Below are 25,768 nucleotides of genomic sequence, written 5' to 3' on the forward strand. Positions count from 1 at the left end.
CAAAATCACTCTAACTAGAACTCTGTCCCCAGATCTTCCAATAATTAACTCTGTATCATACAGATCTTAGCTCAAAAGGCACTTCTTAGATTAACTTTCTTCTCTGTTCCCCTAGCCACTGGAGTTACCAAAGCTGAACCTCCAGTCAGGATCATTCCCAATGTCCTGCTTATCACTAGTAAGTTACTAGATCTCACTATTCATTGGATTGATTACTGATTCTCTCTTCCCCCACTAGAAAGCATGCATAAGGACTGAGATACTGTTCATCCTGTTCACTTGTCCCTGGTGCCTAGAAGAATGCCTGGTGTATAGTAAATGTTCAATAAATATTTAGTAAATAAACCAATTAATTTCTAGATAGGGAAAGATAAGTGATTAAATGGACTCTGGTTAATCTCATGCATAGACTTCCCTTCTCTTTGGGGCTTTTTTTTTTTTTTTTTAAGATTTTATTTATTTGACACAGAGAGAGAGACAGTGAGAAAAGGAACACAAGCAGGGGGAGTGAGAGAGGGAGAGCAGGCTTCCAGCTGAGCAGGAAGCCCAATGTGGGGCTCGATCCCACTAGGATCATGACCTGAGCCAAAGGCAGAGGCTTAACAACTGAGCCATCCAGGTGCCTCTCATTTGGGTTTCTTACTTTGATTTCCATAGCCACTATCACACCAGTACCCCCAGGAATGTACAGTGTTAAGTTTAAAACTCTGGTTCTGATTTGGAGAAAAATACCAAAACAAATAGTCTTTCAGTATTTATTTACTCTTTAGCACTGCAAAACAAATAAACAATTTTTTTAAGTTTTGTTTTTTATTAAATATACAGGAATAATAATTTTAAAAGTCACTATAGAACTACACATATTCACCTCAAAGAGTTCGTAGATCACTGTCTCCACACCTTTCTTTTAGCCCTCCCAGCTGCCTCTACGTGTTTAATGTGTAAGCACTATTATAAAACCTAATACAGGGAAACTCAACCAAGTTGGAAGGAAGAGAGAGAGGTAGGGAGGGAGGGAGGGAAGGGAAAGACAGAAAGAGAGAAAAGTGAAAATGACCATGTTCTAACTCTGCTGTTTCCAAATGACCCTCATCGTCAGGTCTGGGTTCCAGTCTGAGACAGCATTCCAGGTATCTCTCACCACTTACCTGCCTGATGCTTTTCTCTTTAAAGCAAGTACTGCAAATCATGTAGCTCGCTGTCTCCCAGGTTTTTGCTAATAGATTGCTCTCCTCCAACTCCCGCTGGCTAAGTCCAGTTCACCCTTTAAGTTAGCTGAGGAGTCACCTTTCCCACCGAGTTTTCCCTAATTTCCCCACAATTTATTAAGTGCTCCTCTTCATATATTATAATCAGCTATCTCTGACTCTGTCTTCCCCCTTAGACTGGTATTCTTGAGGACAGGGATTATCTCTTACACATTGTTGTATTTCAAATGCCTTAGCAAAGTGTCTGGTGTATAGTAACATACAACATATGATGGTTAGATGAATGGATACCATTTTTCTACAAGCAATGGCAGGACTATGAAGATTAGTATCTAATTAAACTCATTCTCCAAGTGAGACACTGTCCCCTGAGAAAGTGCCCTTATCCTCTATCAGCACCTACTATAACAAAAAATTAACTCACCAGAACAAGAATACTGAAAATACAAGTACAGGACCACGAGAATCTTTCTCAGGTGAAACTTCTATAGATAATAAAGAAACATTAGAGTAGATGGATTTGAACATAGACTCACTGACATTTCCTAAAGTTAATGCTATAAATTAATTTTTAAGTCCATTAATCTGACCCACCCTACCTCACTTACTCTTTCTGAACTTCCTACTTACTTTGGTCACACTCCACAGATGTTACTGCCTCAGTATATTTCGATTGTTACATCTATGATCATTCAGTGTTTTGCATTCCTTTAAATGTCTATGTTCAATCCAGGTTAAAAAAAAAAATAGAAATAATTTGAAAGTTAATGTGCCAGAGATCAGAGAACATATAATACATATGGTATGGGAAAATGTATTATTTAATATGCACAAATGAAGAAAATTACTAATGTTTGAAAGATAATTTGGGGTTTACTTCTGACCAAGTTTTCTTTTAAGGGAAAATAAAAGAATGAATAATTTAAAAATAATTAAAATCAGAAAAATTCACAGTCAAATAAACGTTTAAGTACTGAACTTAGATATCGATCATGTAATACTGAAATATGAAGACAGTTTACCTAAGGCAGGTAAATTTTCCTCTGCAGGAGGCATGTTCTTTTCTAATAATCACTAAATGATAAATATTTTTACTTTTCTAATAGCTTCTATTGTTCCTATGATAAATAAGCTCCAAAAAGGGCTATGAATAAATTTCATACCTTAAATTTTGCACTTCCTTGAAAAATCTGGTTTGTTTGGAACAGTTCATTCTGTGTGCCAGACAAACCAGCTACTAAACTGTGAGTAAACTCTATTATTCGCTTTATTAATGGCTCATTTTTTAGAACTACTGAACTGTTAATTATATTCGAAAGTTTACTTAGAAATGTGAGTTTACATGGAACAAACACATTAGGCAACATCATTACTGGCCAATTCTCCAAATCAATAACATCCTTTCTTCTGAGACATAATGAGACCCTGTGTATAATTTATTGTAATTCCGATGACATTTCTCAATTTTAAATCATTTCCTTTGCTCTTTATCAAGAAAGAAAATAGTTCTCGGTTCTTTTTAAAAACAAAAAAAACAACAGCTTTCCTGGGGTGCCTGGGTGGCATAGTTGGCTAAGCACCCGACTCTTAGTTTTGGCTCAGGCAGTGATCTTGGGGTCCTGGGATAGAGCCCTGAGTCGGGATCCACACCCAATGTGGCGTCAGTTTGGGATTCTCTCTCTCCCCTCACTTCTCCTTCCCCCCATCCATTCTCTCTCTCTCTCTCTAATAAATAAGTAAATCTTAACAAAACAAAATAAAACCCAGCTTTCCTGAAATGCAAGAAAACAAAGAATAGAGCCAAAAAATGCCCAATTCATAAATTATGGAAACTCTCAATTTTAGAAAAGAATGCTATAAATCTAATATTCATTCAATGATCTATTATTCATATCATCTGCACATGCTACAAATTTCTAAGGATCTTGTCATAGCAAATAATCAAAATAAACCACATCATTCACCTTTTTAATTTGTACATATTTGATATTCTTATTTTTTATTTTTTATTTCCTTTTTATTTCTAAGATAATGCTCCACCAAGGCAAAATCTCGTTTCACTGGGTTATAGAGTGTAATTTCCTGGGAATTGCTACTTATAAAATTTTCCTTTAACGAATTCATAAAATGGGTCCTTTGCTGATTTTAATCACATATTATTAAGGGGAAAATTCTACGTTTTTGTAGATATGATCCATTTTTTTTTTTAGAGAGAAAGGATAAACTTTCTTCCTTTACAAAAATAAAAGGATCCAGTATTTCTGATTTGTTAAAATGTATACGAAAGAAAAGGTGGCTTGGTTTGTTGTCTCTTTTAAAATGGTTGGGATCAAAGTTTTGATTATCTAAGAGTACATATTAAATATTATGAAAATACAGTCATTCAGCATTCAGAGACTGGGAGCCTCATCTATATGAAAAGAAACAATCCTAAAAGTAAGTTTTAAAGGACTCTAACCAACAAAAATCTCTTTAATATGTGCAAGTTACACCTTCCTCAAATTCTCTCCTAAGCAATTAACTGCATGTGATATAAAAAATCAAATTAGAGAGATACATAAACAATATTACAGCATGAAAGAAATGGTAGTTAACAGAAGAGAGAACTATCAAAATAACCCAGAAGATCTGGAGACCCCCATACCAAAGCATCTATAGGTGAAGGGATATGATATCCAAGATATACTTCAAAATACTCCAGGTCTAGGGGAGAATATATGGGGGGTATAAAAGAGACAGGTTTGATCATGTGTTGATCATGGAAGCCAGGTGATAGATAAAGAGGGTTTATCATAGTGTTCTCTCTACTTTTGTATATGCTTCAAAAATTTGCTAATAAAAAGTAAAACAACAACAAAAACAAACATAGAATTATAAGCCAATAATCCCTGAAGATATCCACTAGTTTTGAACAATGTTATAGCGGCCAAATTCAAAGGACTTATTTCTGTTCTCATCTTATAAGCTCTCAATCAAATGACACTGCCTCACACCTTTCCTTAAACTCTGTTGTCTTTTGTTTCCCAAACTTTCTGACTCTTTTCCTCTCAATGTCTTTAGCTGGATTTTCTTTCTTTGCATGCCTTCCAAAGTTTGGAGAGACTCAAAGGTCGTATCTTTTCAAACTTTATGGACAATCGCAAGGCATTAATTACAATTACAGGTCTGTCGGAGGCAGGCCCCTGGCCAGGGCAGCCTCTGCCATTAAAAGATGGCGCCTGGCTAGTTGCCAGGTTAGGATTGCCTCGTGAGACTAAGCGGAACGCCCAAAGAGGAAGTAAACAGCATTGGTTGCTAGCGAAGTTGTTCGTTTAGGTGCACAGCCTGATTCGCTACCTCCTGTACCCTGCTCGCTGATTGGTCATGTAAGCGTATATAAGTGTGTAGACTTGCGGAAATAGAAGAGAGAGAAGATGCATCCGAACCAGGGTTCTTGTCTGAACCAGGGTTCTTGTCGTCCTTGTGCGCCGAGGGCGATACAGGTCAATGACCCTTACATTGCCATCTTCCACCCCCATGTCTCAGGAGTGTTAGAAGTATATTTTCAATGCTATATATTGGATTATATTTCTCTCCTAAACTGTACTTTCTACTTTGCCTGATATTTTCACATAGATCTCCTACTACTAGCACCTCAAATTCAATGTAAAAGAAACCCAATTCATAATCTTTCTTTAAATTTCTCCACCAAAAGCAGTAGCTCTCCTTTCAGCTTTTTAGTTTCTGCAAATGGTACCTAACCAACCAGGTATCCAAGCCATGCTTAGCTGGGCCCTCTCTTTCTTCATATCCTTTTAAATCTGTTCCTTCCTGTTGTTACTGCTATGAGACTCCTTCAGCTGGGACCACTGCCAAGGCTTCCTGACTGGTTTTCTGTCTTCTGATTTCTTCTAATTCTAATCCATCACATTGAGTTGCCAGATTAGAAGATTATCTCTAAAGATTTCACTACCCTGCTCAAAAATCTTTGATGGGTCCCCTCTGCCTATCTGAATTCTCTACCCAGATAGTCAATGCCCTTTACATGACCTAAGCTCCAATCAAACTGAACTCTAATGGTGTTTTATTTATCCCTCTATGAAGAAAATGTACCCTTTTCCTTCTGCTACCTAGTACAGCTAATTTAATGCAAGTCTTACTCCCACCTCCACTCCCCAAATATTTGTTGCCTATTTAAGGGCAGGGACCACACCTTGGTACCTCCCCATAGAATATAACACGGTAATGTCTGTGAAGGAAGGAAAACAAGACTTCAGAATAAAACCCAATTCAATTTGGGCTACAAAATAGTATCTCAATTCCTTTTCCTACAGATGTAGTCTTTCCAGAATGTGTACAAAGAATAAAAAACATTTATTACCTGTTATTACATTTATATCTGGGTACTGGTTTTCACACAGACCAACAGCTTTGCTATCTCTCTCAAAAGCCTCTCGAAGTTCTTTCTTGACTGCTGCTGAACCACATAATCGATACAGGCCTACCACCTAGAAATGAAATTATGGCCATATTAGGGTAAATTTGATAAAGAGAAAATACAATAGCACAAAATGTAGAAGTCACATGAAATTGGTAATCAAATATGTTCTGATGACATTTAATTAAAAATACCTCAGCTTTCGAAATCTCACCATAGACTATATTCATCAGTTGAATAAAAGCATTTTATTCTTTCATTTAAATCCAAATAATATACTATGATTTCTGTAGTGCTATCTACCTTAAGATACAAGCCCTTCACTTTAGTTTTATATGCTCAACCACTATGCCCAAGGTTGTGCCCTTTCACATCTTTCGCTCTAAACTGAAGAAATACAGCACAGTGGTTAAACGAGAGTTTTAGATTCCAAAAGGACCACTCTATCACTCCCTGCTTAGTGATTTGGGGCAAGTTATTTACTCTCTTTAAATCTCAGTTTATTTATCCAAAAAAAAGTACATACTTGAAATAAGATTCCAGTATACTATTTGCGTTACCTTACCAGGAAAAATAAAATATTCTAGGGATGAAATAAAAGCAAACTTGGAATTTTTTTTAACTTACTAAGTCAACTGATTAAAAATAAAGGAAATTTGGGGTGCCTGGTGGCTCAGTGGGTTAAAGCCTCTGCCTTCGGCTCAGGTCATGATCTCAGGGTCCTGGGATCGAGCCCCGCATCAGGCTCTTCCACCTCTTTCTCTCTGCCTGCCTCTCTACCTACTTGTGATCTCTCTCTGTCAAATAAAATAAAATCTTTTTAAAAAAATAAATAAATAAAAATAAAGGAAATTCAATTAAAATAATATATTAAGGTAAAATAAAACTTTTAGTTCAAAATATATGTAAGATCCACCCTCCCCTCAACCTACACTAAAAAGATTTATTTTAAGAAGATTTAACACTGTTCATTCATACAGGAGATAAAATATTAAGTCTCAGGAAGCTCCCTATAAACTCACTGAGAGGAAATCAATATGATACCTGTGAGGAGAAAACATGTCTGATGAAGCAATCAGAGTTTAAAAAACAAAAAACAAATTAAAAAAAACTCTTCAAGAAAATAAGTGATTATTAACTATACCTCCACATCAAACACTATTTAGGAAGCTGAATCACTTTGAATTGAAGGAAGTTATAAAGACATTATTTCAAGACAGAAATAAAGTAAAAATAAACAATGAAGATCCTCAAGGATATGAACTAGGAATCACTTTAAGATCTTATAAACAATCTAGGAGAAGGCGTACACAAATGAAATTTCCAGGTGCACTTGTGACACAAACCTCTCCAAGTCATTACATAACTGGTAGAATACAGAAGGTGGGTCTTGATATAGGAAAGTGTCACTCATAGATACAAAGAAATGTTACCCAAAATATTGGAGATGATAAGCTATTAAAAATTTTTGGAAGACAGTAAGGAACCTACAAGATTTTTGTTTTGTTTTGTTTTGTTTTGTTTATTTATTTGAGAGAGAGTGCGTGCATGCGAGCAAGGCCAAGGACAAAGGGAGAGGGAGGAGGGAAGCCAACTCCCCGCTGAGTGCAGAGCCCAGCATGAAGCTTGATCTCATGACCCTACAGATCATGACCTGAGCCTAACTCAACAGTCCGATGGTTAACTGATTGGGCCACCCAGGCACCCCAGGAACCTGAAACTGTTTTTAAGAGAAGGTAATGCAAGGTGGTGCTACATTCAAAAGGATCAACGTAGTATGGGAAACTAAGGAACATACTGAGAAGTAAATTTCCTACTCTTATCCATGTCCTACACTGGTCACATCTCACAAGACATGGCAGAACCATAGATAACCCAGGAAATAAAACTAAAATATTAAAATGTTATCACATTAGAAGAAACTAACTTGAGTAGACCCTTCTGGTGTGGGCACACTTAAGTGTCACAAAATTCCCTAATAAGGATATATCCCCTTCAACCTGAGAACGAGATGAACATAGAATCAATTGAAGAAAGCATTATTTCAGTAGTAAAAAATTAAGGGAACATGCTATTCCAAAAGGTGAATAAAGGAAGATAGAAATCTAACATATATATTTCAAGGAAAGGATACCTTAGGATATTATCCCCAACTTCAGATGCTGACTTCTTGAATCAAACACTTGAAGTACATGGTTGATGTCTCTATAGAGAATCTGTACTGGATCAACCATGAGTATGATTTCCACCATAGTTTTTCCCATTGGAAGCAGGGGGGTAGGTGGTAGTAGTCATCAAAGCATTTGCAAGATGCCACAAACTACTCTTGTATGACTGTTGAAACCTCATGTTCATGGTAACAAAAACAAGAATAATTACTGACTAAAAAGGTAAACAAAATCTAAGCCGTGTGCAAGTCCATAAAATAACAGACACAATAAGCCTCTTTCTATGTATGTTGGGGCTGGGGGGGGGGGGGGCAAAAGAAACAAAACCAAAGAAAGTGTTTAAAAACTGCAGTTCCAGGGGCGCCTGGATGGCTCAGTGGGTTAAAGCCTCTGCCTTCGGCTCAGGTGGTGATCCCAGGGACTGGGATCGAGCCCCACATCGGGCTCTCAGCCTGCTTCCTCCTCTCTCTCTGCCTCTCTGCCTACTAGTGATCTCTGTCAAATAAATAAATAAAATACTTTTAAAAAATAAAATAAAATAAAAACTGCAGTTCCAAATGCACTACTTTAAATTTTACTTTTTAGTTCACAGGCAATTCTTTTTTTTAATACACTATTTTTAAAGAGTTTATCTATTTATTTGAGAGAGAGAGCAGAAGCAGGGGGAAGGAGAGGGCAAAGGGGACTCCCCACTGAGCAGGGAGACCAATGCAGGACTGGATCCCAGGACTCAGAGCAGAATCTGACCTGAAGGCAGATGCTTAACCAACTGAGCTACTCAGGTGCCCCATCACAGGAAATTATTCCTCATTAAAATAACTATTTCTAAACTTAAAGTATAGAAATAAAAAGCATTGCTAAAAATGTTTTCTTAGTATTTAAAAAAGTTACAACAGTCATATATCCATTCTTTATAAAATATTTCAGAAAAGAGTGCAGAAGTACAGTGCTATTTGAGCTACTTGTTTTAATACTCAATTGTGAAAGTTTCTGTTTAATAATTAGCTTCACAGTCCCCCTAATCTCTGACCCCTCTACATCTCTCTACATCCTAGCCAAAAAAAAAAAAAAAAAAAAAGTTGTGGGAGAAAAACAGAGAACCTTAAGAAAAAGTAACCAGACCAAAAGTTACATTGGAAACTAAAGGCTTCAATCTCATATAGACAACATAAACTCAATCTGAATAATATATCTAAGAACAGGTTTCAAAAGATCAGATATCCCTCCTACCTCTCACCTTCAGAAAGCTGCATCATCTGTTTTTATAGATAATCAGCAAATAAGACCCACAGAGATTAACTGACTTGCCCAATGTCACCCAGCTAATTAATAATGGAGGAGAAACCAGTACCTGTTTCCTGCATCTTTAATACAAAATCTCACTAACTCACTTACACCTTTCCGTAGTTTCCACATCAGGTCCAGGGTGAGTGATTTTTAAATCTTTTCTTATATAAAGAAATCATATCGGGCTCTCTGCTCAGCGGAGAGCCTGCTTCTCTCTCTCTCTCTCTGCCTGCCTCTCCATCTACTTGTGATTTCTCTCTGTCAAATAAATAAATAAAATCTTTAAAAAAAAAAAAAAAATTAAAGAAATCATAGTTCAGACTTGGTGATATTTACCCTTGATGCTTTCAATCAGTGTCATAAATTCTGATAGCCCTAAAGCAGAAATACCTCAGAAATACTGACATTAGACTTAATTTTTGAATTTAAGCAATTACTTGTACCTCAGAATAATACCCTCAGTGATATGCTGTTTTTCGTTGTCATAGTCCACATGTATTCATGAAAATAAAGAAAGATAAGGTCTATTAAACTGGTTAATATTACAGATCTGATTACGTGTAATGCCAGAGTTTTTGTCTGTTTTAATGGGCTGCTTTTACCTTCTTATTTATTTATTTAACCTTCTTATTTAAAAGGAAAAGGGAATGAGAAATGTTATTAATAGGACCTCTCTTCATCCTCCATGCTATCCCAAAGTTCAGAGACAGACAAGCTTGTGCATCCTGAAGGGTGAGACGAGGGAGAGGAGAGAATAAGGGCAGGGAGTTAGTTTTAGGAGCAAAGTGGGGTTTTAAGATTCACTGTTGGAACTCTGTGCCATGAGAATGTCAAACCAGGCAGAAGTATTCCTTAAATGAATCAGTCTTTGGCTATCTTATCAGCTCTGGCTTTTCCTAGGAATGCCATTGTAAAGCAATCCTGATACAGAGGTGTAAGGCCCAAATAGCTCTGCCTCAGAACTTGAAACTGTGGAACGATCTAGCATGTTCTCAGTTGCTCACTGACAACACAGGTGAAAGTATGAATTATATGCTAAACAGTCATGGAATAAAAATTTAAAAACAGGAATGAGAAAATGTCTAAATTGGATTTCTTTTAACCTCACCTTGAATTCCTTCCCTGAAGACTTACTATAAATCTAATTAATTAAGGTAAATAAATTGATAAGGAGGTAGTAGAGAAAGAGTGAAATAATACCTGACAGCCTCTCTTCTCAATTTCCATAATACATTTTTGTATCAGGAGTGGCACCATCAGCCCTATATTTTCTTTCTCTACAACTTTTCGAATATCAACACCAAATATTACTGGTTCTCGATTTATATCCAGCCCATGAAGAGAATTCTCCCACTGTTCCAGAAGAGTCACTTTCACATAAATAAGACCTCGGGGCTCAAGTTTGACAGCCAACTGATGTGTCTTTGTCACTCTGAATAAAGTGGGGAGAACAACAGTTCCATGACAACACACTCGATTTTTTCTTGGAGTCGGTTCCCAACTGAACACTACTAATTTCAAATGCTGTGCATTTTCAATTTCTATGTTGAAAGTATGATCCATGTCTAAAAATGTTGTCCGACACGTGAGCAAAGCGGTTCTTGCTTTGTTTACTGAATCTACCTGAATTGCACAGAAGACATCTTTTGAATCTATCCGAGGTGGTTTTAAATCCTCAGCACCATAGAAATGCACACTCATGAGCCCAGATATGTACTGTGAACATTTAGGTTGGTCAGAAAAACTATAATGTCTGAAAGCATCAATGTCTATTTCACTCTTGCTACAACTGTTTGGAGTTATTTCTTTTCCCTTTCCAAATTTGTTTTCAGATCCATGTTTGATAGATTTAGTTATAAGTTCAGGTGAATCTCCATCACTGAGATAACCGCCTTTACAAGAATACTTAGAACTCATAAATGTTTTCTTCTGGTAGCTGTGCTGAGAAGATACGCTGGTATCCAAGTGGTACCGACTTATAACATTCCTCTTCGCAGCTGTGGTTGTGTTCCCAGAAGGGAGAATATCAGTATGATGAATTTCCTGACAGTTACATTTAGACAGAGAAGGGGTATTATCTGGACTGTTCGTGTGATTCAAAGTTCCTCTAACGCTCAGCTTTCGGCTAAGTTCTGGCAACCTTTTCATTTTCATAGAAAGTTTCCTCACAGTTCGTGGAGATTTTATTTTATCTGGGAAAGACCAGTTAATTGAGCTATTTTTTTTCACAGGGCTAGGGCTTAGAGAAGATGGTTCTGGCACTCCCAATTCAGTCTTATTTGTAGCAGCAAGGCTCCCAGGACCTTTAAAAAAAAAAAAAAGAAATTATAAGGTGATATTTTCTGATTCCTGCCTTATAAATCATCGATTAAACAAACTCTCATATGGACAGATTTTTTTTTTTCTCTCGTTTCGTCTCATTGGGGAGATTTAGTTAGTTATATAAGCAAGTTTAAGTAAATCTCCATTACCACTTACAAACAGAGTATTAAGGATTTCCAGGGGTGCCTGGATGGCTCAGTTGGTTGAGTATGCAACTCTTGACCTCAGTGTTGTTAAGTTTGAGCCCCATATTGGATGTAGGGATTACTTAAAAATAAAATCTTAAATAAAAAGGGGGGGGTTCCAAATAGCTTACAGCAGAAAAAAAGCATCTCCATCTCCACCCGCTTTTCTATTCTAAAGGTTTGGAGGAAGGGTAACATAGATTCCTTTAAAATCTTTCCCACTGCAGTATAATTCAGGGATTATGTTATTTTATAACCATAAACAATGGGTATCAGAGGAAACTAGGAAAGCTTCCTATTTTGGCATATTAATACTTGTTTATTTTAACATATTTCCTATTTTAATGTTTATTTAGAAATCCTACTCTAATAAAAGAACACTTCTTTTTTTAAAAAAAAGATTTTTAAAAATTTATTTACTTGAGAGAGAGGGAGAACAAGTGAGTAGAAGCAGGGAGTGTGCATTTCTATGGTGCTGAGGATTTAAAACCACCTCGGATAGATTCCCTGCCAAGCAGGGAAGCCAGATGATGCAAAGCTGGCTGGATCCTGGATCCATCCAGGATCAGTCCTGGGATCATGACCTTAACAGTAGGAAGATGCCTAACTGATTGAGCCATCCAGGTTCCCCAAAAAAACATTTCTTCTATTTACAATCCTCTAAAAACTAAACTTTATCATGTAGCATGACTGGTTTTTAAAAAACTTTAAAAACCAAATAAAATTTATAATTTTGACAACTCAGAGCCCTTCTTCATTCTAATGTTCTAATAAAACATGCCACGGAAGATTACAAAAAATGAACTTTAGTGAATCAAGAATAACTGAATATTGAGGGGCGCCTGGCTGGCTCAGTCAGTTGGGTGTCCAACTCTTGATTTCGGTTCAGGTCATGATCTCAGGGTCATGAGACTGAGCTTCACCTGGAACTCCCTGCTCAGCACCATCTGCTTGCCCCTTTCCCTCCCCCACTTGTGCACGCTCTCTCTCTAATAAACAAAATCTTTAAAAAATAATACACTAAAAAAAGAATAACTGAATATTGAATGTCATAAAGCTAATTAATTAATTTTTAAAACTATAAAGACACTTCTTATATTATTTATATACAGTAACTCCCTAGAACTTCAAAAGCTAACTTAGGGTCTTTCCTTGTAATTTCAATATATTCAATGACAGTACAGAGACATAAAGAAGTTTTCTTATAATTCTCATTTTCATGAAGAGTAAAGGATTGAACTCTTTCTAAATTCTCTTCACAAAAATAGTTTTATTTTTTTCTGAATGTGAAAGTAAGTTTTTAAAAGATACAAAGAAATACAAATAAAGTGACTAGCCTAAACTGCACTACCAAGAGATTAGCCATTGAAAATACTGTGGTCAAAAATAATTGGTCAAAATAATATTAAAAGTTGTTTAATATTAAATTGCTAATATATATAATACTGACCATTTATTGAGCTAGAAAAAGTATGAAAAATTAATTTAAAACTTCATATGCAATGATCCTCATTTAATTCTTGAAATAGCCTTATGAGTTAAGATACCACTAGCATCCCATTCTGCAGATAAAGACTTCATACACAGGGCTGCCTGATATGTGTAAGATCCCAAAGCTGGTAAGTGGCAGAAACAGGAACGATTCAAATCTAAGCATAGGCTTTCAAAGTCTATATTCTTAAATACTATACTTTAGAGCCCTTCCATCCTTCTAAACATTTTTTCATCTATACATACACATTACATTTATTTTTAATGACCTTTTCTCAACTATTATTAAGAAGTTAAAATATTCCAGGGCGCCTGGGTGGCTCAGATGCTAAGCGTCTGCCTTCGGCTCAGGTCATAATCCTAGGGTCCTGGGATCAAGCCCCACATCAGGCTCCCAGCTTGGCGGGAAGCCTGCTTCTCCCTCTCCCACTTCCACTGCTTGTGTTCCTTCTCTCGCTATCTTTCTCCCTGTCAAATAAATAAATAAATAATCTTAAAAAAAAAAAAAAGAAAGAAGTTAAAATATTCTATTTAACCTCACATTCTCAATCCCCCAGTTTAATATATATATATATATATATATATCAGGGCACCTGGATGGTTTAGTCTGTGAAGCATCTACCTGTGGCTGAGGTCATGATCTCAGAGTCCTGCTCAGCAAGGAGTCAGCTTCTCCCTCTCCCTCTGCTTCTCACCCTGCTTATACTGCATCTCTCGCTCTCAAATAAATATGTAAGTTTTTAAAATGTATAGACTAATAAATTTTATTTTAAAATTTGAAACTGTTCCTGTTTAAGGCTTTAAACTAATAAAGTAAAATGAAACTATCTTCTAAAATCTAATGTAAGTTTAAACTGTTCCTTTAAAGAAACTATCTAGGGATGCCTAGTTCTCTGTCAGGAGAACCTGTGACTCTTGATCTCAGAGTTAGGTCTAGAGCTTACTTAAAGAAAGAAAGAAAGAAAGAAAGAAACAAACAAACAAACAAACAAACAAACAAACTATTATTTAAACGATTTAAAATTTAAATCAATTTTTCACATTTCATCTAACTATTCCTTACAAAGATCTCCAATGACCCTCATATCAGAGACCACTTTATGTAATACATTTTACAATTAAGATGACCAAAAAAAGTATTAATTCATTTCAAAAATCAATAGATTAAATGACCTTTCTTTAAAGAATTAATATAATCTCCCTCCACCCCTCTTTATGTGTCCTAATGACAAAGAAGTGGTTTTTTTATAGAGAAAGGACTATTTTAAGTACACCTGCTGGGCTTTTCTGTAAGCAACTAGTAAGAAATGGAGTGTTTGACAAACTAGACAAAGCATTCCCTTGTACTATAAATTGTAGTACAAGTCTACTGGTTTACTGGCCTAAAACATTCTATAGTAATTGGATTCCTGCTGTAGTCTATAATCTATTTTGTCATGGCTTAAAATGCTACCCAGTATATTAAATTGCTCTAGGTTTGTTTTACATTATTAAGGAGGTAATTTAACATTCTGACTTTTTCTACACATAGCGCATTAAATATTTCTTACTTAAGTCCTTAACTAATTATTAAAATGAACTGGGTAAATTAACAATTTCTGCTGTAGACAAGGCAATTTATTAAAATGCTCTGTTTCTGTAAAAGAGCTGAAATATTACCAAACTCAATAACTGCTGAAAATTAAACCAATATTACACTAATCAAATCACAGACTAGCTATAAAGGAAAAGTACAAAATGGAAATCCTTATAAATTCATGGGCCAGGCTAGAATCTAGTGAACCTGGCACATTCCTTCAGCACCTAAAACATTAACTGGCACACAGCAGAAACTGAGTGATGGCTGAATAAATGAATTTACTCAACCAACCAATTGTTAGTTGTCTGTAAGTTGGTAAATCTTTTAGGAACTATAATACAGGAATTACATGTAACAGTTAACAGCCATAAAAACCCAGTAGTACTACTAGTAATTAATCCTAATTAAGTAAAATAGAATATGATGAACATCACTCCATTAGTAGTAGAAACAATCTATTAACACCCAGCATGTAGATCTGGACACATCAACCCAATTAAATGCTACAAAACTGGCAAACAATAATGTTAATCTACATGTACAATACAAGATGAAAATACCAAGTGAAAATATCAAAAACCAAAATCAGCATGCTAATGATTGCAACTAGTTAAAGATGCATGTATACATGTAACTTGAGAGACAAAAAACAAATCATAATTGTGTTACGATGATTAAAAAGTTGTCATTCATTTTTTTTTCTTTCCTATTTCTTGACAATAAAATTATTTTAAAATTCAACCATTCTCCTTGCCTATTTCTCAACAGTTCTCTGTTAATACTGCTAAAGAAAACATTACCTTAGGTGACCTTTCTGATCAAATTTTAAAAAGATGACATGTAAATAAATTATCTAAATATGCCCTTCGGTGGGTGCCTGGATTGTTCAGTTGGTTAACTGTCCAGTTCTTCATTTTGGCTCAGGTCATGATCTCAGGGTCCTGGAATCGAGCCCCGTGTTGGACTCCTTGTTCGGTGGAAAGTCTGCTTGTTGCTTATCTTCCTCTCCCTCTGCCCCTTTCCTCCACCACCCCCCCACCAGAGCGTGAGCTCTCTCTCTAAAATAAATAAGTGAATATTTATAAATAAATAAATAGATATTTCTTTTGGTCATATTTAATAGTGCTTATATTTTAATAATATGTTAAAGAGAAGAATAATAGTGAGAAAGGAGACATAAATGACAATCCTACCATACTTTCAAGTTTGGGGGTTTTTTGTTTTTGTAATGTCTGTTGGTCTTCCCAGGTTCACAATTTGCCACAAACATAAAATAATAAAATTTACAGACAAGTAACTTAAATCAAAGTACGTATCACTTTACAGACACTGGCTTTCTAACTTCCCACTTATTCCTGTACCCTTTTGCCTTTTCTGACCATACCAATCCGCCACTCTCTGCCATACTCCTTTAAGCCTTCCCTACCACTCCACCCTAATCACAAACTGCCTTCCAAACTATGATATTATATCGCATTTATTTCTCTCTCCATCCAGATTACAAAAAAAACCAAAAAACAAAAAACCACAAACTCATGCTGAAAAGTCAATCTACAAATAGGAATGCACACACACAAAATTTTTTATTACCTTCAATCCCACCATGGTGGGGGGAGGGGGTAGTTACTTAATATTTCCAGTGTAACTTCTCAGTGTTTCTTTCAAAAAACTAATATCATATAGTACATACTGTTTTTTAACTCACTTGTTCTCTTATCAATATAACATCCACTCCACCTCCTCATATCCCTGAGGAAAAGATTCAAATGCAAGTAGTTTATTTGTAAAGTACAGAAATACTAGCAAGAGGTGAAAAAATTCAGGGGAAAATCCAAGAATTATCAAGCCTGCTACTACTATGGTGCTTAACTTCAGAGAAAACTCTGGGAAACAATGTTGAATTATGGCACTCAAGGAGGGAGAGAGCTGAAGTAGCCCTACACCAACTCCTGTCAGTCACTGGTTCAGGGGCACTCCCAGGCTGCCCTGCAGAGAAATTCCCTAAACTCCCAGAGTCCTTAAGCAGAGAGCAGATACTGATGGCTGGAAGTAGGCGGTTTCCTTCTAAATAAGCAATAAAACACAAAGGATGTGGACGAGGTACTGCCAGCACCTGCTATACACCACATCTAGGAATATTCTGTATCACTTGGAATTTTTTTTTAGATTTTTTTTCTTATTTATCCAGTTGAGAGAGGGAGAGCATGAGTTGGGGGGAGGGACAAGCAGACTCAACGCTCCCTGCAGAGCTGGATTCAGGACTCAATCCCAGGACCCTGAGATCATGACCTGAGCCAAAGTCAGATACTTAACCAGTTGAGACACCCAGGTGTCCCTCATTTAAATTTTATAAATTAAAATGACTTGATATAAACCAGAACTGCTTTTTATCAAACATTTGGTATCTGCAACTAAATATGTTTTATGTTGTTTCCTGTGTAGTGTGTTTGGGACCAAATTTGAAAAGAAGCCTATCAAAAAATCAAGGCAATCAAAGAAGAATAAAACCATCAGGTTGAACTATATGAAATGCCATGTTTTGCAGGTCAGAAACTGTTGAATCTCAGCAATTTCATATAGTTCAACCTAATATGCATCAAACTTCAATTATTTCCTTTCTAGGTGCCATAACTATTGTTGCACCTATTTCCAAGGTCTTTACTTACATCTCACTTCTTTTGCTCTTCTTCCTTTCAGTTGTTCATGAGGAAATGTAGGCATGAAACAATAAAGTAATAACTACCAATGCATTGAACATACAACTTTTCAGCTGTAACCAGGCTAGGTGTAAATGAATGAAGCAAAATCAGATTTATATAAAGAATATATCTTTCTCAGGGGCACCTGGGTAGCTCAGTGGGTTAAAGCCTCTGCCTTCGGCTCAGGTCATGGTCCCAGGGTCCTGGGATCGAGTCCCGCATCGGGCTCTCTGTTCAGCGGGCAGCCTGCTTCCCCCTCTCTCTCTGCCTGCCTCTCTGCCTACTTGTGATCTCTGTCAAATAAATAAATAAAATCTTAAAAAAAAAAAAAAAAAAGAAATTTAGGGGCACCTGGGTGGCTCAGTGGGTTAAAGCCTCCGCCTTCAGCTCGGGTCATGGTCCCGGGGTCTCAGGGTCCTGGGATCCAGCCCCACATCGGGGCTCTCTGCTCAGCACGGGGCCTGCTTCCCTTCCTCTCTCTCTGCCTGCCTCTCTGCCTACCTGTGATCTCTGTCTGTCAAATAAAAAAATAAAATCTTTAAAAAAAGAATATATCTTCCTCTCCCACTCCCTATGATTCCATTCTTTCACTGTCTCAACGGACAGACATCCTTTGAGTTGGTGTAGGACTCCCCCAGCATCTTCACCCCTTACAAAACCAAAGTCTGTGATAGTAATAATTAAACCACCATTTATATAAAAAGGTTTGTAAGTGTTGTTGAGTTCTATTTTTACGAAAATATACTCACACTGTAAGGAAAAGTACATGGCTATCATAGACATCTATATTCAGTTGTAACTACTGTCAAAGAACTGAAAAATGGAAAAAGAAAAGGAAAACATATCTTTACCTGCAAAAGGAGATTTCAACATGAGACTCTCCTCTACCATGATACCTTCTTGTGTCTTGTGTCCAACCCTTTGCTTGAATGGCTGCATGATCTCTGGGGAATGGATGGGATCTACAGGATTCGTTTCATTGGACTGTGTGCTTCTGAGTTCTGAAGAACACAGCAAGTCTTCAGTGTACTGCTCTGCTTTCATTAGGTCACTACCAGACAACACTCTCAAGCTAACAGTAGGAAACTTCAGAACAGGAGAGTCCGCTTCACCAAAACTCAAAGCATTTGATATACCAAAGTCATCATCCTCAGGAATGGGGTTGTACCATATTTCTCTCTCATCGTCTGCATCATTTTCCTCATTAAAGTCTAAAGAACAGTTTCGTGAAGGTGAAGAATCTGTAGCATCACACACCATATATGTACAGTATTCTTCAGACGACTTGAAGAAAGGTCGTGAAAGCTGATGTTTGGGTGAGATGGATAAGTGACTTAAGTCTTGGCATTTCTTATTTTCTTCTTCCAAATTAAAAGGTCGCAGAGTGCTCTGATATAGCCAATTGCGTTTCTTTGACACAGTGATGCTATTAAGTGGCTTATGACTTCTGAATCCAATATTATCCTTCAGGTCTTCAAGTTCTCTTCTCTTCACTGAAGACCCATAAACATTTTCAAATAAATCTATTTCAAAGGGAAAAAAGATGGTAGAATGTAATGATGTAATGCCTAGCATACCATGAAAGACAGGTCACTTGAAATCAGTTATTAAAACAATATTTTTAAAAAGATAGAAAAGTAGTATTACATTTGGAGATTAAAACGAAACACGAAGAATTTTGGCTTTTTCACCTAAAAATAATTTCTATTATTTAGACTACTGGTATAAGTGACATAAGAACTCTGAGAAAAAGAATAAATTGTAAGACTGCCTTTATACGCATGATAGGGCTCACAAAGACTTACCCTAAGCAAAACATACTTTATAAAAAGCTTACATGGAATGTTTTGTACACAGTATGCCTTTAATTAATATTTTTAATAATTTCCAACTCACTACAAGGTCCAGAAATCTTTAGAAGACATAAGTAATATTTCTACTTTCTCATACAAAGATGAACTTTGAGTAAATCTTTAAAAATAAGTGTGGCTTACTTAATACTAAATGCTTTCCTGATTACTGAAATTTCAGCATAACATCTATTTCCCAATCATATAGTTATGCAGTAGCATTTTATGCAGGGTTTAAGCTCTAAATACCTAGGGCAAAATTAAAAATAAAAATCCCTTAAGAAGGCTTTAGTTTAGAACCAGATATCTTGTCTCACAGTAAATACAACCAGCTCTCATTACTGGCCAGGCACAAACTTAAGGAGCAAGAACATAAGAATGAACAAAATAGTTCCTACCCTTAAAAAATTCATAGTCCAATGAGGGTCATCAAATACTTGTTATGTGTTTGTGTTAATATAATGAAATAAGGCTCTAAAAATGTATACATAACATTAATTCCATATAAAGAGGAACATATCCAAAGAACTGCATAAAGCAGGCTTCAATGACGCTCAATAAGTTAAATATACACCATAATACCAATTCATTAAACACAGAAAAACAGACAAAACCACCTTTCTAAAAATTTAAGGTCATGCTAGGTTTATAAATGATGGAATTATAGTTTATCTACTTTAAGTATGCATATGATTGATTCATATTAGTATTATAGCAAATACAATATAATACCCTAATAACAGAGTAGTAAAGGTGTAGTATGAGGAGCTTAATAACAACCAAAAAATTAGGTTCATACATCATCAAGGCTTTCAGTAACCTCCGTCTACTGAACAAAAATCCCTTAAAAAATGTAACCTGTACCCCTGGGGATAAAAATATATGTTTATAAAAAATAAAAAATTAAAAAAAAAATATATATATATATATAAAAAATGTAAACTTGTCTTTTTTTATTCTAATTTTTATCCAACCAAGCAATTAATTTTAAAAAATTATATATATAAATATTTTTAAAAACCCTCCAACACAAACTGCATTTCAAGTTCAACTAGTTCCAGAGGCAGGAACAGACCAGGACTCAAAAGGCAAGGAAGCGCCCATGAATGCCTATTATGCATTTATTTCCTGAGTGCCTACTGTATATCAGTGCTGAGAGATAAAACAGGAAGCCCTTAACCTCATTTAAGCCTCCACAAAAATGCTAAGATTATTTCCACAAGCCAGAAAAAATGAAGAATGTGGTCAAGGTACTAGCTGTAGTATTCAAATTTAAGCCAGTCTAACCCTAAAATCAATGTTCTCCTACACCTGTCTCTCCTATACCATGCTACCCACCAGAAAGTAGTGAACAGGCAGTCCTTTCTGAATATGGTAATAATATCAACCCAGTTAGTAAGAATTAAGTGAGATAATGTTGGAAATATTTTGAAAACTATATAGTACTACTCAAAAAAATCAAGTAACTTGTTAAGACCACCTAGTTCATAAATGGGAAAGGCAGCACTCAAAATAAACTCTTCTGACTCCAAAGTTTGTAGCAGTATGCCTGGTCCAGGACTAAGAGAAACACACATCTCTACCTCCAAGATTTATCATGCAAACATGTAACAGATATTCAATACCTATCTTGAATTGATTTAGTTTAATTAATGAAAAACATGAAGATTCAAGAGTCTTTCTTGGTTCTGCTTCCTTTAAAGTAAAGAAATTAAAAACTGAAAATCAACACATACTCAGGAATCACTGGGGCCTCTGGATTTTTAGTGGCCACGTCTCTGTCCAAGTGTACTAAAAGCTAAATCTATTGCACATTTAAGTCCAAATGCCATATTATTTATTAGCACATCAGACATTCACAAGGTATTACTTGTAATCTTTATACAATTGTAAATTTGAAGCCAAAAGTACAAAATTATACAACTCACAATGGCTAGGAGTCACATCTTATCTTTTTCTCAGCTGTCTCTCAAAAGATCCAACATTTTATACAGTTAAATTATTTTTAGTCCTAGAGAGTTTTTTGACATACATTTTAAATGAAACAGACATGTTTCTACTTGTACTGCATTCCAAGGAGCTGCAATGACAAAAACAAAGCTACTGGCATCCCATACTTACGCAAATTGACCCATCTATTGACGTGAGTACTTAAAAGTATAATATTAAAAGGAATAATTACACAAGATACAATGCAACTACTTTTCATGAAACTACAAACTACAAAAACTTGAAACCAAACAATCTGATTGCTACTGCTTGAATAATTCAAAATAGTACATGATGCTGAAGTTGAAATTTAGAGATAAACAGGTACATGATTGTGATTTCTGGATAAAGGCCAAATTTATTCATTTATTAAAATTGAATAAGCAAAGCCTACAGGGCACTAATTTTACTTGAGCAATTATTTATAGAGAATTTAAAACATTTCATTTTTATCTCCCTTAACCAAAGGGATGAATATGACTGTTAATGACACAGAAGTGAAAAACCATTTGCAATCTTCTATTTACTTCCTTTGATGCTAAAATTAATGTTAAACCCTACAGGCATAAGTGTGAATTACCTTTAGCTTCCATTAGCTTTACTTACAGCTCTATTCATACATAAACACCACACTGAAAGAAGATAAAGGTAAAAAAAGATACCAAAATAAGTATGCAAGTTGCAAGGCAAAAAAGTCTTTATTCCCTTACAATTATACCTGTTGTGGTATAATTAATTAAATGATTAATTAAAGTCATTTTACTTTGAAAATATGTAAGAGAATGCAGAAGCGGTAATTAAGTTTTTCACTTAGAAAAATATTCTACATAGTCATGAACTACTCAAGCCAATTTGGGTTCTTAACTATCTCATAATAAATTTAAATGAGTTACTATTACTAAACATTTATTTAGTGTCCTAGCTCAAAATATCAGCAACCTTTCTGAGAAATTATGCATTTTCACCCTTAGTGAAAATATACCTATATACAGACATCTTTTCATCATTTAAAAAAGACCTACTGCAGAAACAAACTCTGTTGCTTTTGCTTACTTCTCTTTAAAAAATCCTAAAAAAAAAAAATCCTAAATAAAATACTGTATTAGAGTTTAAATAAATACAAACAGCCCTGCGTAGAGTCAAACCTGGCAGCCCAGAAGAAATGACTAGAATAAACTTAAACCTTACGTTTATGCATATACATATATAAACACAAATATGTGTGTGTGTGTGTCTTTCTCTTTTCGAGATAAATCTAAAGAGGGAAATGGGTAGAAGGGAGAAAAAAAGAAACTTATTTTTCTATCTTTTATGTTTCCTCCCTTGTGACTAGCAACAAAGCCCTTAAGAAAAAAGCTGTGTGCTAGCTTTGGGGACAGTAGAGAAAAAAAAACCCTGAGACTGTTTTCAGTTCCATAAAAGTAAGGGGGAGGAGCAAGATAAAGATCCACAAAAGAAAAGATGAGCAGAATAAATAATGCCCCTAAAGGGGTATGTTCTAGCCCAATTCCCAGTGTTCTTCAAGGTGGTACTCCCCAACTTCTGATCATTTCCCTCTCCATCCAGAATCCTAATGATCTGGGCAAGGTAGTACTCTCACAAAGCCTGCTTGCCTTTCTCTTGATAACGGCCAACTAAGTACCAAACATGGTGCCAAATGGATTATCTTTTTTCATCCTCACAGCAATCTGAGTACTAAGGCTATGCCATGTTGAGTAACCTGTTCAAGGTCACAAGCCTGATAAGGTAATTGGTGGGGTCTGATCAGAAACCCAGAGGTCCTATTCTGATAACCAGTATAGTATATGGCCTTCTCTCTGGCAGATTCCAAAATCTCACATTTACTGGTAGAAGATGAGACCAATATAGAGGGAACTGCTTAAACTTGTCACATGTAAGCAGTAAGTATACATGTATACATAACTAAACCAAAGCAGAAAGAGCTCAACTGCTTTGTTCTAATAGGGGTCAGGTATCAGAATAAAGTAGAATGCTTTTTCAAAATTTTAACAACTGTATCAAGATAGGTGATAGGGGGCATTGGGAACTCTAGAACCTAACTACTCAAAATATGTACCAAACAGTAGCATCAACACTAGGAGTATGTTAAAATGCAGAATCTCAGGTCCCACCTCAGGTCTATAAATCTGCATTTTAACAAGATTTTCAGGAAATTCATATGCATATTACGTTTAAAAAGCACTGCTCCATAACCACTCTTTGAGTGGCAATGGTCTAGAAAACAGCCTTAGCAATTCTCAAAAAATAAACTCCACTTAGAAATGTAGGACTTTCAAATCAACACACTATTTTCTGCTGCCTTTGTAATTCTCAGAGTTTTCCTGCCACCAGCAACTCCAATGTTCTATGGCACTCTTTCAAAAAAAAAAAAAAAAAAGGCAATTAGACTTGCTCCTAGGGCCACAATGGCAGAATTTCTCAGAGGGGTAAATTTAACGCTAGAAGGCAGCGGTGCCTGAATGGTTCAGTCAGTTAAGCATCTGCCTTTGGCTCAGGTCATGATCCCAGGGTCCTGGGATGAAGCCCCACATGGGGCTCCCTGCTCAGCTGGGAGCCTGCTTCTCACTCTCCCTCTCCCTCTGCACCCCCCCTGCTTGTAAGCACCCTCACACTCTCTCTCAAATGAATAAAATCTTTTCAAAAAAATAAACAAAACAAATAAAAATAAAACTAGAAGACAGTCAAAAATTATATGCATATTGCCACTAATCGTGAAGAGGGCTCATGCATAAAAGAATTTGTTGAAAAAAATCCATAAAGATCATGTAGCTCAAAAAGATAAGAAACCAGAGCTACAAATACTTGAGAAAAAAGAAGAAATAGATGGGACTCCACATTTTAAATGTCAACTTCCCTTTAAGGTTTATTACATGAGATTAAACCAATTAATTATACTATTTTAAGAGAACTGCCTAAAATTTTTTTAGACAAAATTTCCTTTCACAGAGAGTGTAGTAGCAAAAGTAGAGTCAAAATAGGCTAATTTTAGGGGCTTCTGGGTGGCTCAGATGATTAAGCCTCTGCCTCCGGCTCAGGTCATGATCTTGGGGTCCTGGGATCAAGTCCCACATCTGGCTCCCTGCTCATCAGAAACCCTACTTCTGCTTCTCCCTCTGCCCCTCCTCCTGCTCATGCTCTATATCTGTCTCAAATGAATAAATAAAACCTTTTTTAAAAAGGCTACTTTTAAAGCAGTAAAAGGCTGAAATAGTTTAACCTAGTGTTTTTGAATTTATTTCTGAGTACTATATGCTAATTAAATTTATTTATAAAGACTTTTAATGAACTATAGTTGGCAAATTAAAATTCCTTTGTAATCTTAAGGCTTGCAGAAACTTGACAATATTTATCATGTGTAATGACTTTAGATTTCTTAAATAATCATCTCAATTAAGAACAAATTGGCCAATCTGTGAATACTACATACCCAATGCACCAAGTCACTGGCACTGTTATACTCCCTAAAGTTTTAGAGGTTCTTAGGAGGAGCCAGATCAAAACAGAAAATCATTTTGGCTTCCATTTGTTATAGAGTCTCAAAAATTTCCCAAATACCTAAATATTAGGTAGATTAGGTATCTCTGTCCCATTATACGTTCCTATATTATAAATTCTGTAACTTTTTTTAAAGCAAAATATCCTCACAAAGAATACTGCATAGAAATGTAGGATATTAACCTTTTAGTCTAACATCTTTATACAATCTAAAATGTACTGCTTCATTTGGACTGCCCAATTAAATTTTAGAAAATATGACTGTAAAGTAGAATCCGGAAAAGATATTTAAAAAACAAAACAAAACCAGAATCCATGTAACATCAATCTGAAGTTATTTAAGGTAAAGGTTTAAAATAGATGTATTGATTTAAAAATTGTCTTAAAATCTACGTGAACTCCTTCATCTTTGCAACTTTGAGGCAGTTACATTTCTGAACCTTATTGAAATTCCATTCATGTCCTCAATCCAAGCAACGTGATAAAATTTGTTGGGTCAGACCTCTAAAGAACTTTAGCATCTGTCTGACCTTAAATAAATACAGGTTTTGGAGTCATAAAGACGTTAAGTCTGAATCTATGTAATTGTTTGAATCCATACCCTAGTATATACAAACCATATACTAGTTTGTGTGACCTTGGGCAAACTACTTAACCTGTTTCTTTTATTGTTGTTAAATGACAAATGTCATACCTGGGTGGAGGGAGGGGTCATATGAGAACCGCATAAAGTACCCAGAATGGTTTTAATAAGTTAAACTAACCTTCATGAAAAATAGTTAAAAAACAAAATTAGCTCTCCAAATCTATACTAGATATGTAAGCATTACACAAATTATTTTTATCTTTCCTAAAGATTTGAAAGGAAGCAACATTTGATTAAATAACATTAAATAATAACATCTGAGAAAGTTGTTTAAACCAGAAATTATCTGGGGCACCTGGGTGGCTCAGTGGGTTAAAGCCTCAGCCTTCGGTTCATGTCGCATGGTCCCAGGGTCCTGGGATCCAGCCCCGCATGGGGCTGTCGGCTTAGCAAGGAGCCTGCTTCCCCCTT

The 25,768-nt window shown here is 35.8% G+C and overlaps 1 protein-coding gene across 1 annotated transcript in view; it reads right to left on the minus strand.

Moving 5' to 3' along the window:
- SYDE2 (synapse defective Rho GTPase homolog 2) overlaps window positions 1-25,768 on the minus strand; it is a 48,090-nt gene that overhangs the window by 19,001 nt on the left and 3,321 nt on the right. The window contains exons 2-4 of the mRNA XM_059375287.1: window positions 18,208-18,879; window positions 10,281-11,383; window positions 5,569-5,695 (exon numbers count right to left, since the gene is read on the minus strand). Coding sequence (XP_059231270.1) covers window positions 5,569-5,695; window positions 10,281-11,383; window positions 18,208-18,879 — 1,902 coding nt within the window. The remainder of the gene's footprint in view (window positions 1-5,568; window positions 5,696-10,280; window positions 11,384-18,207; window positions 18,880-25,768) is intronic.

This window comes from Mustela nigripes, chromosome 14 (assembly GCF_022355385.1).
Source record: "Mustela nigripes isolate SB6536 chromosome 14, MUSNIG.SB6536, whole genome shotgun sequence".
Taxonomy (NCBI): domain Eukaryota; kingdom Metazoa; phylum Chordata; class Mammalia; order Carnivora; family Mustelidae; genus Mustela; species Mustela nigripes.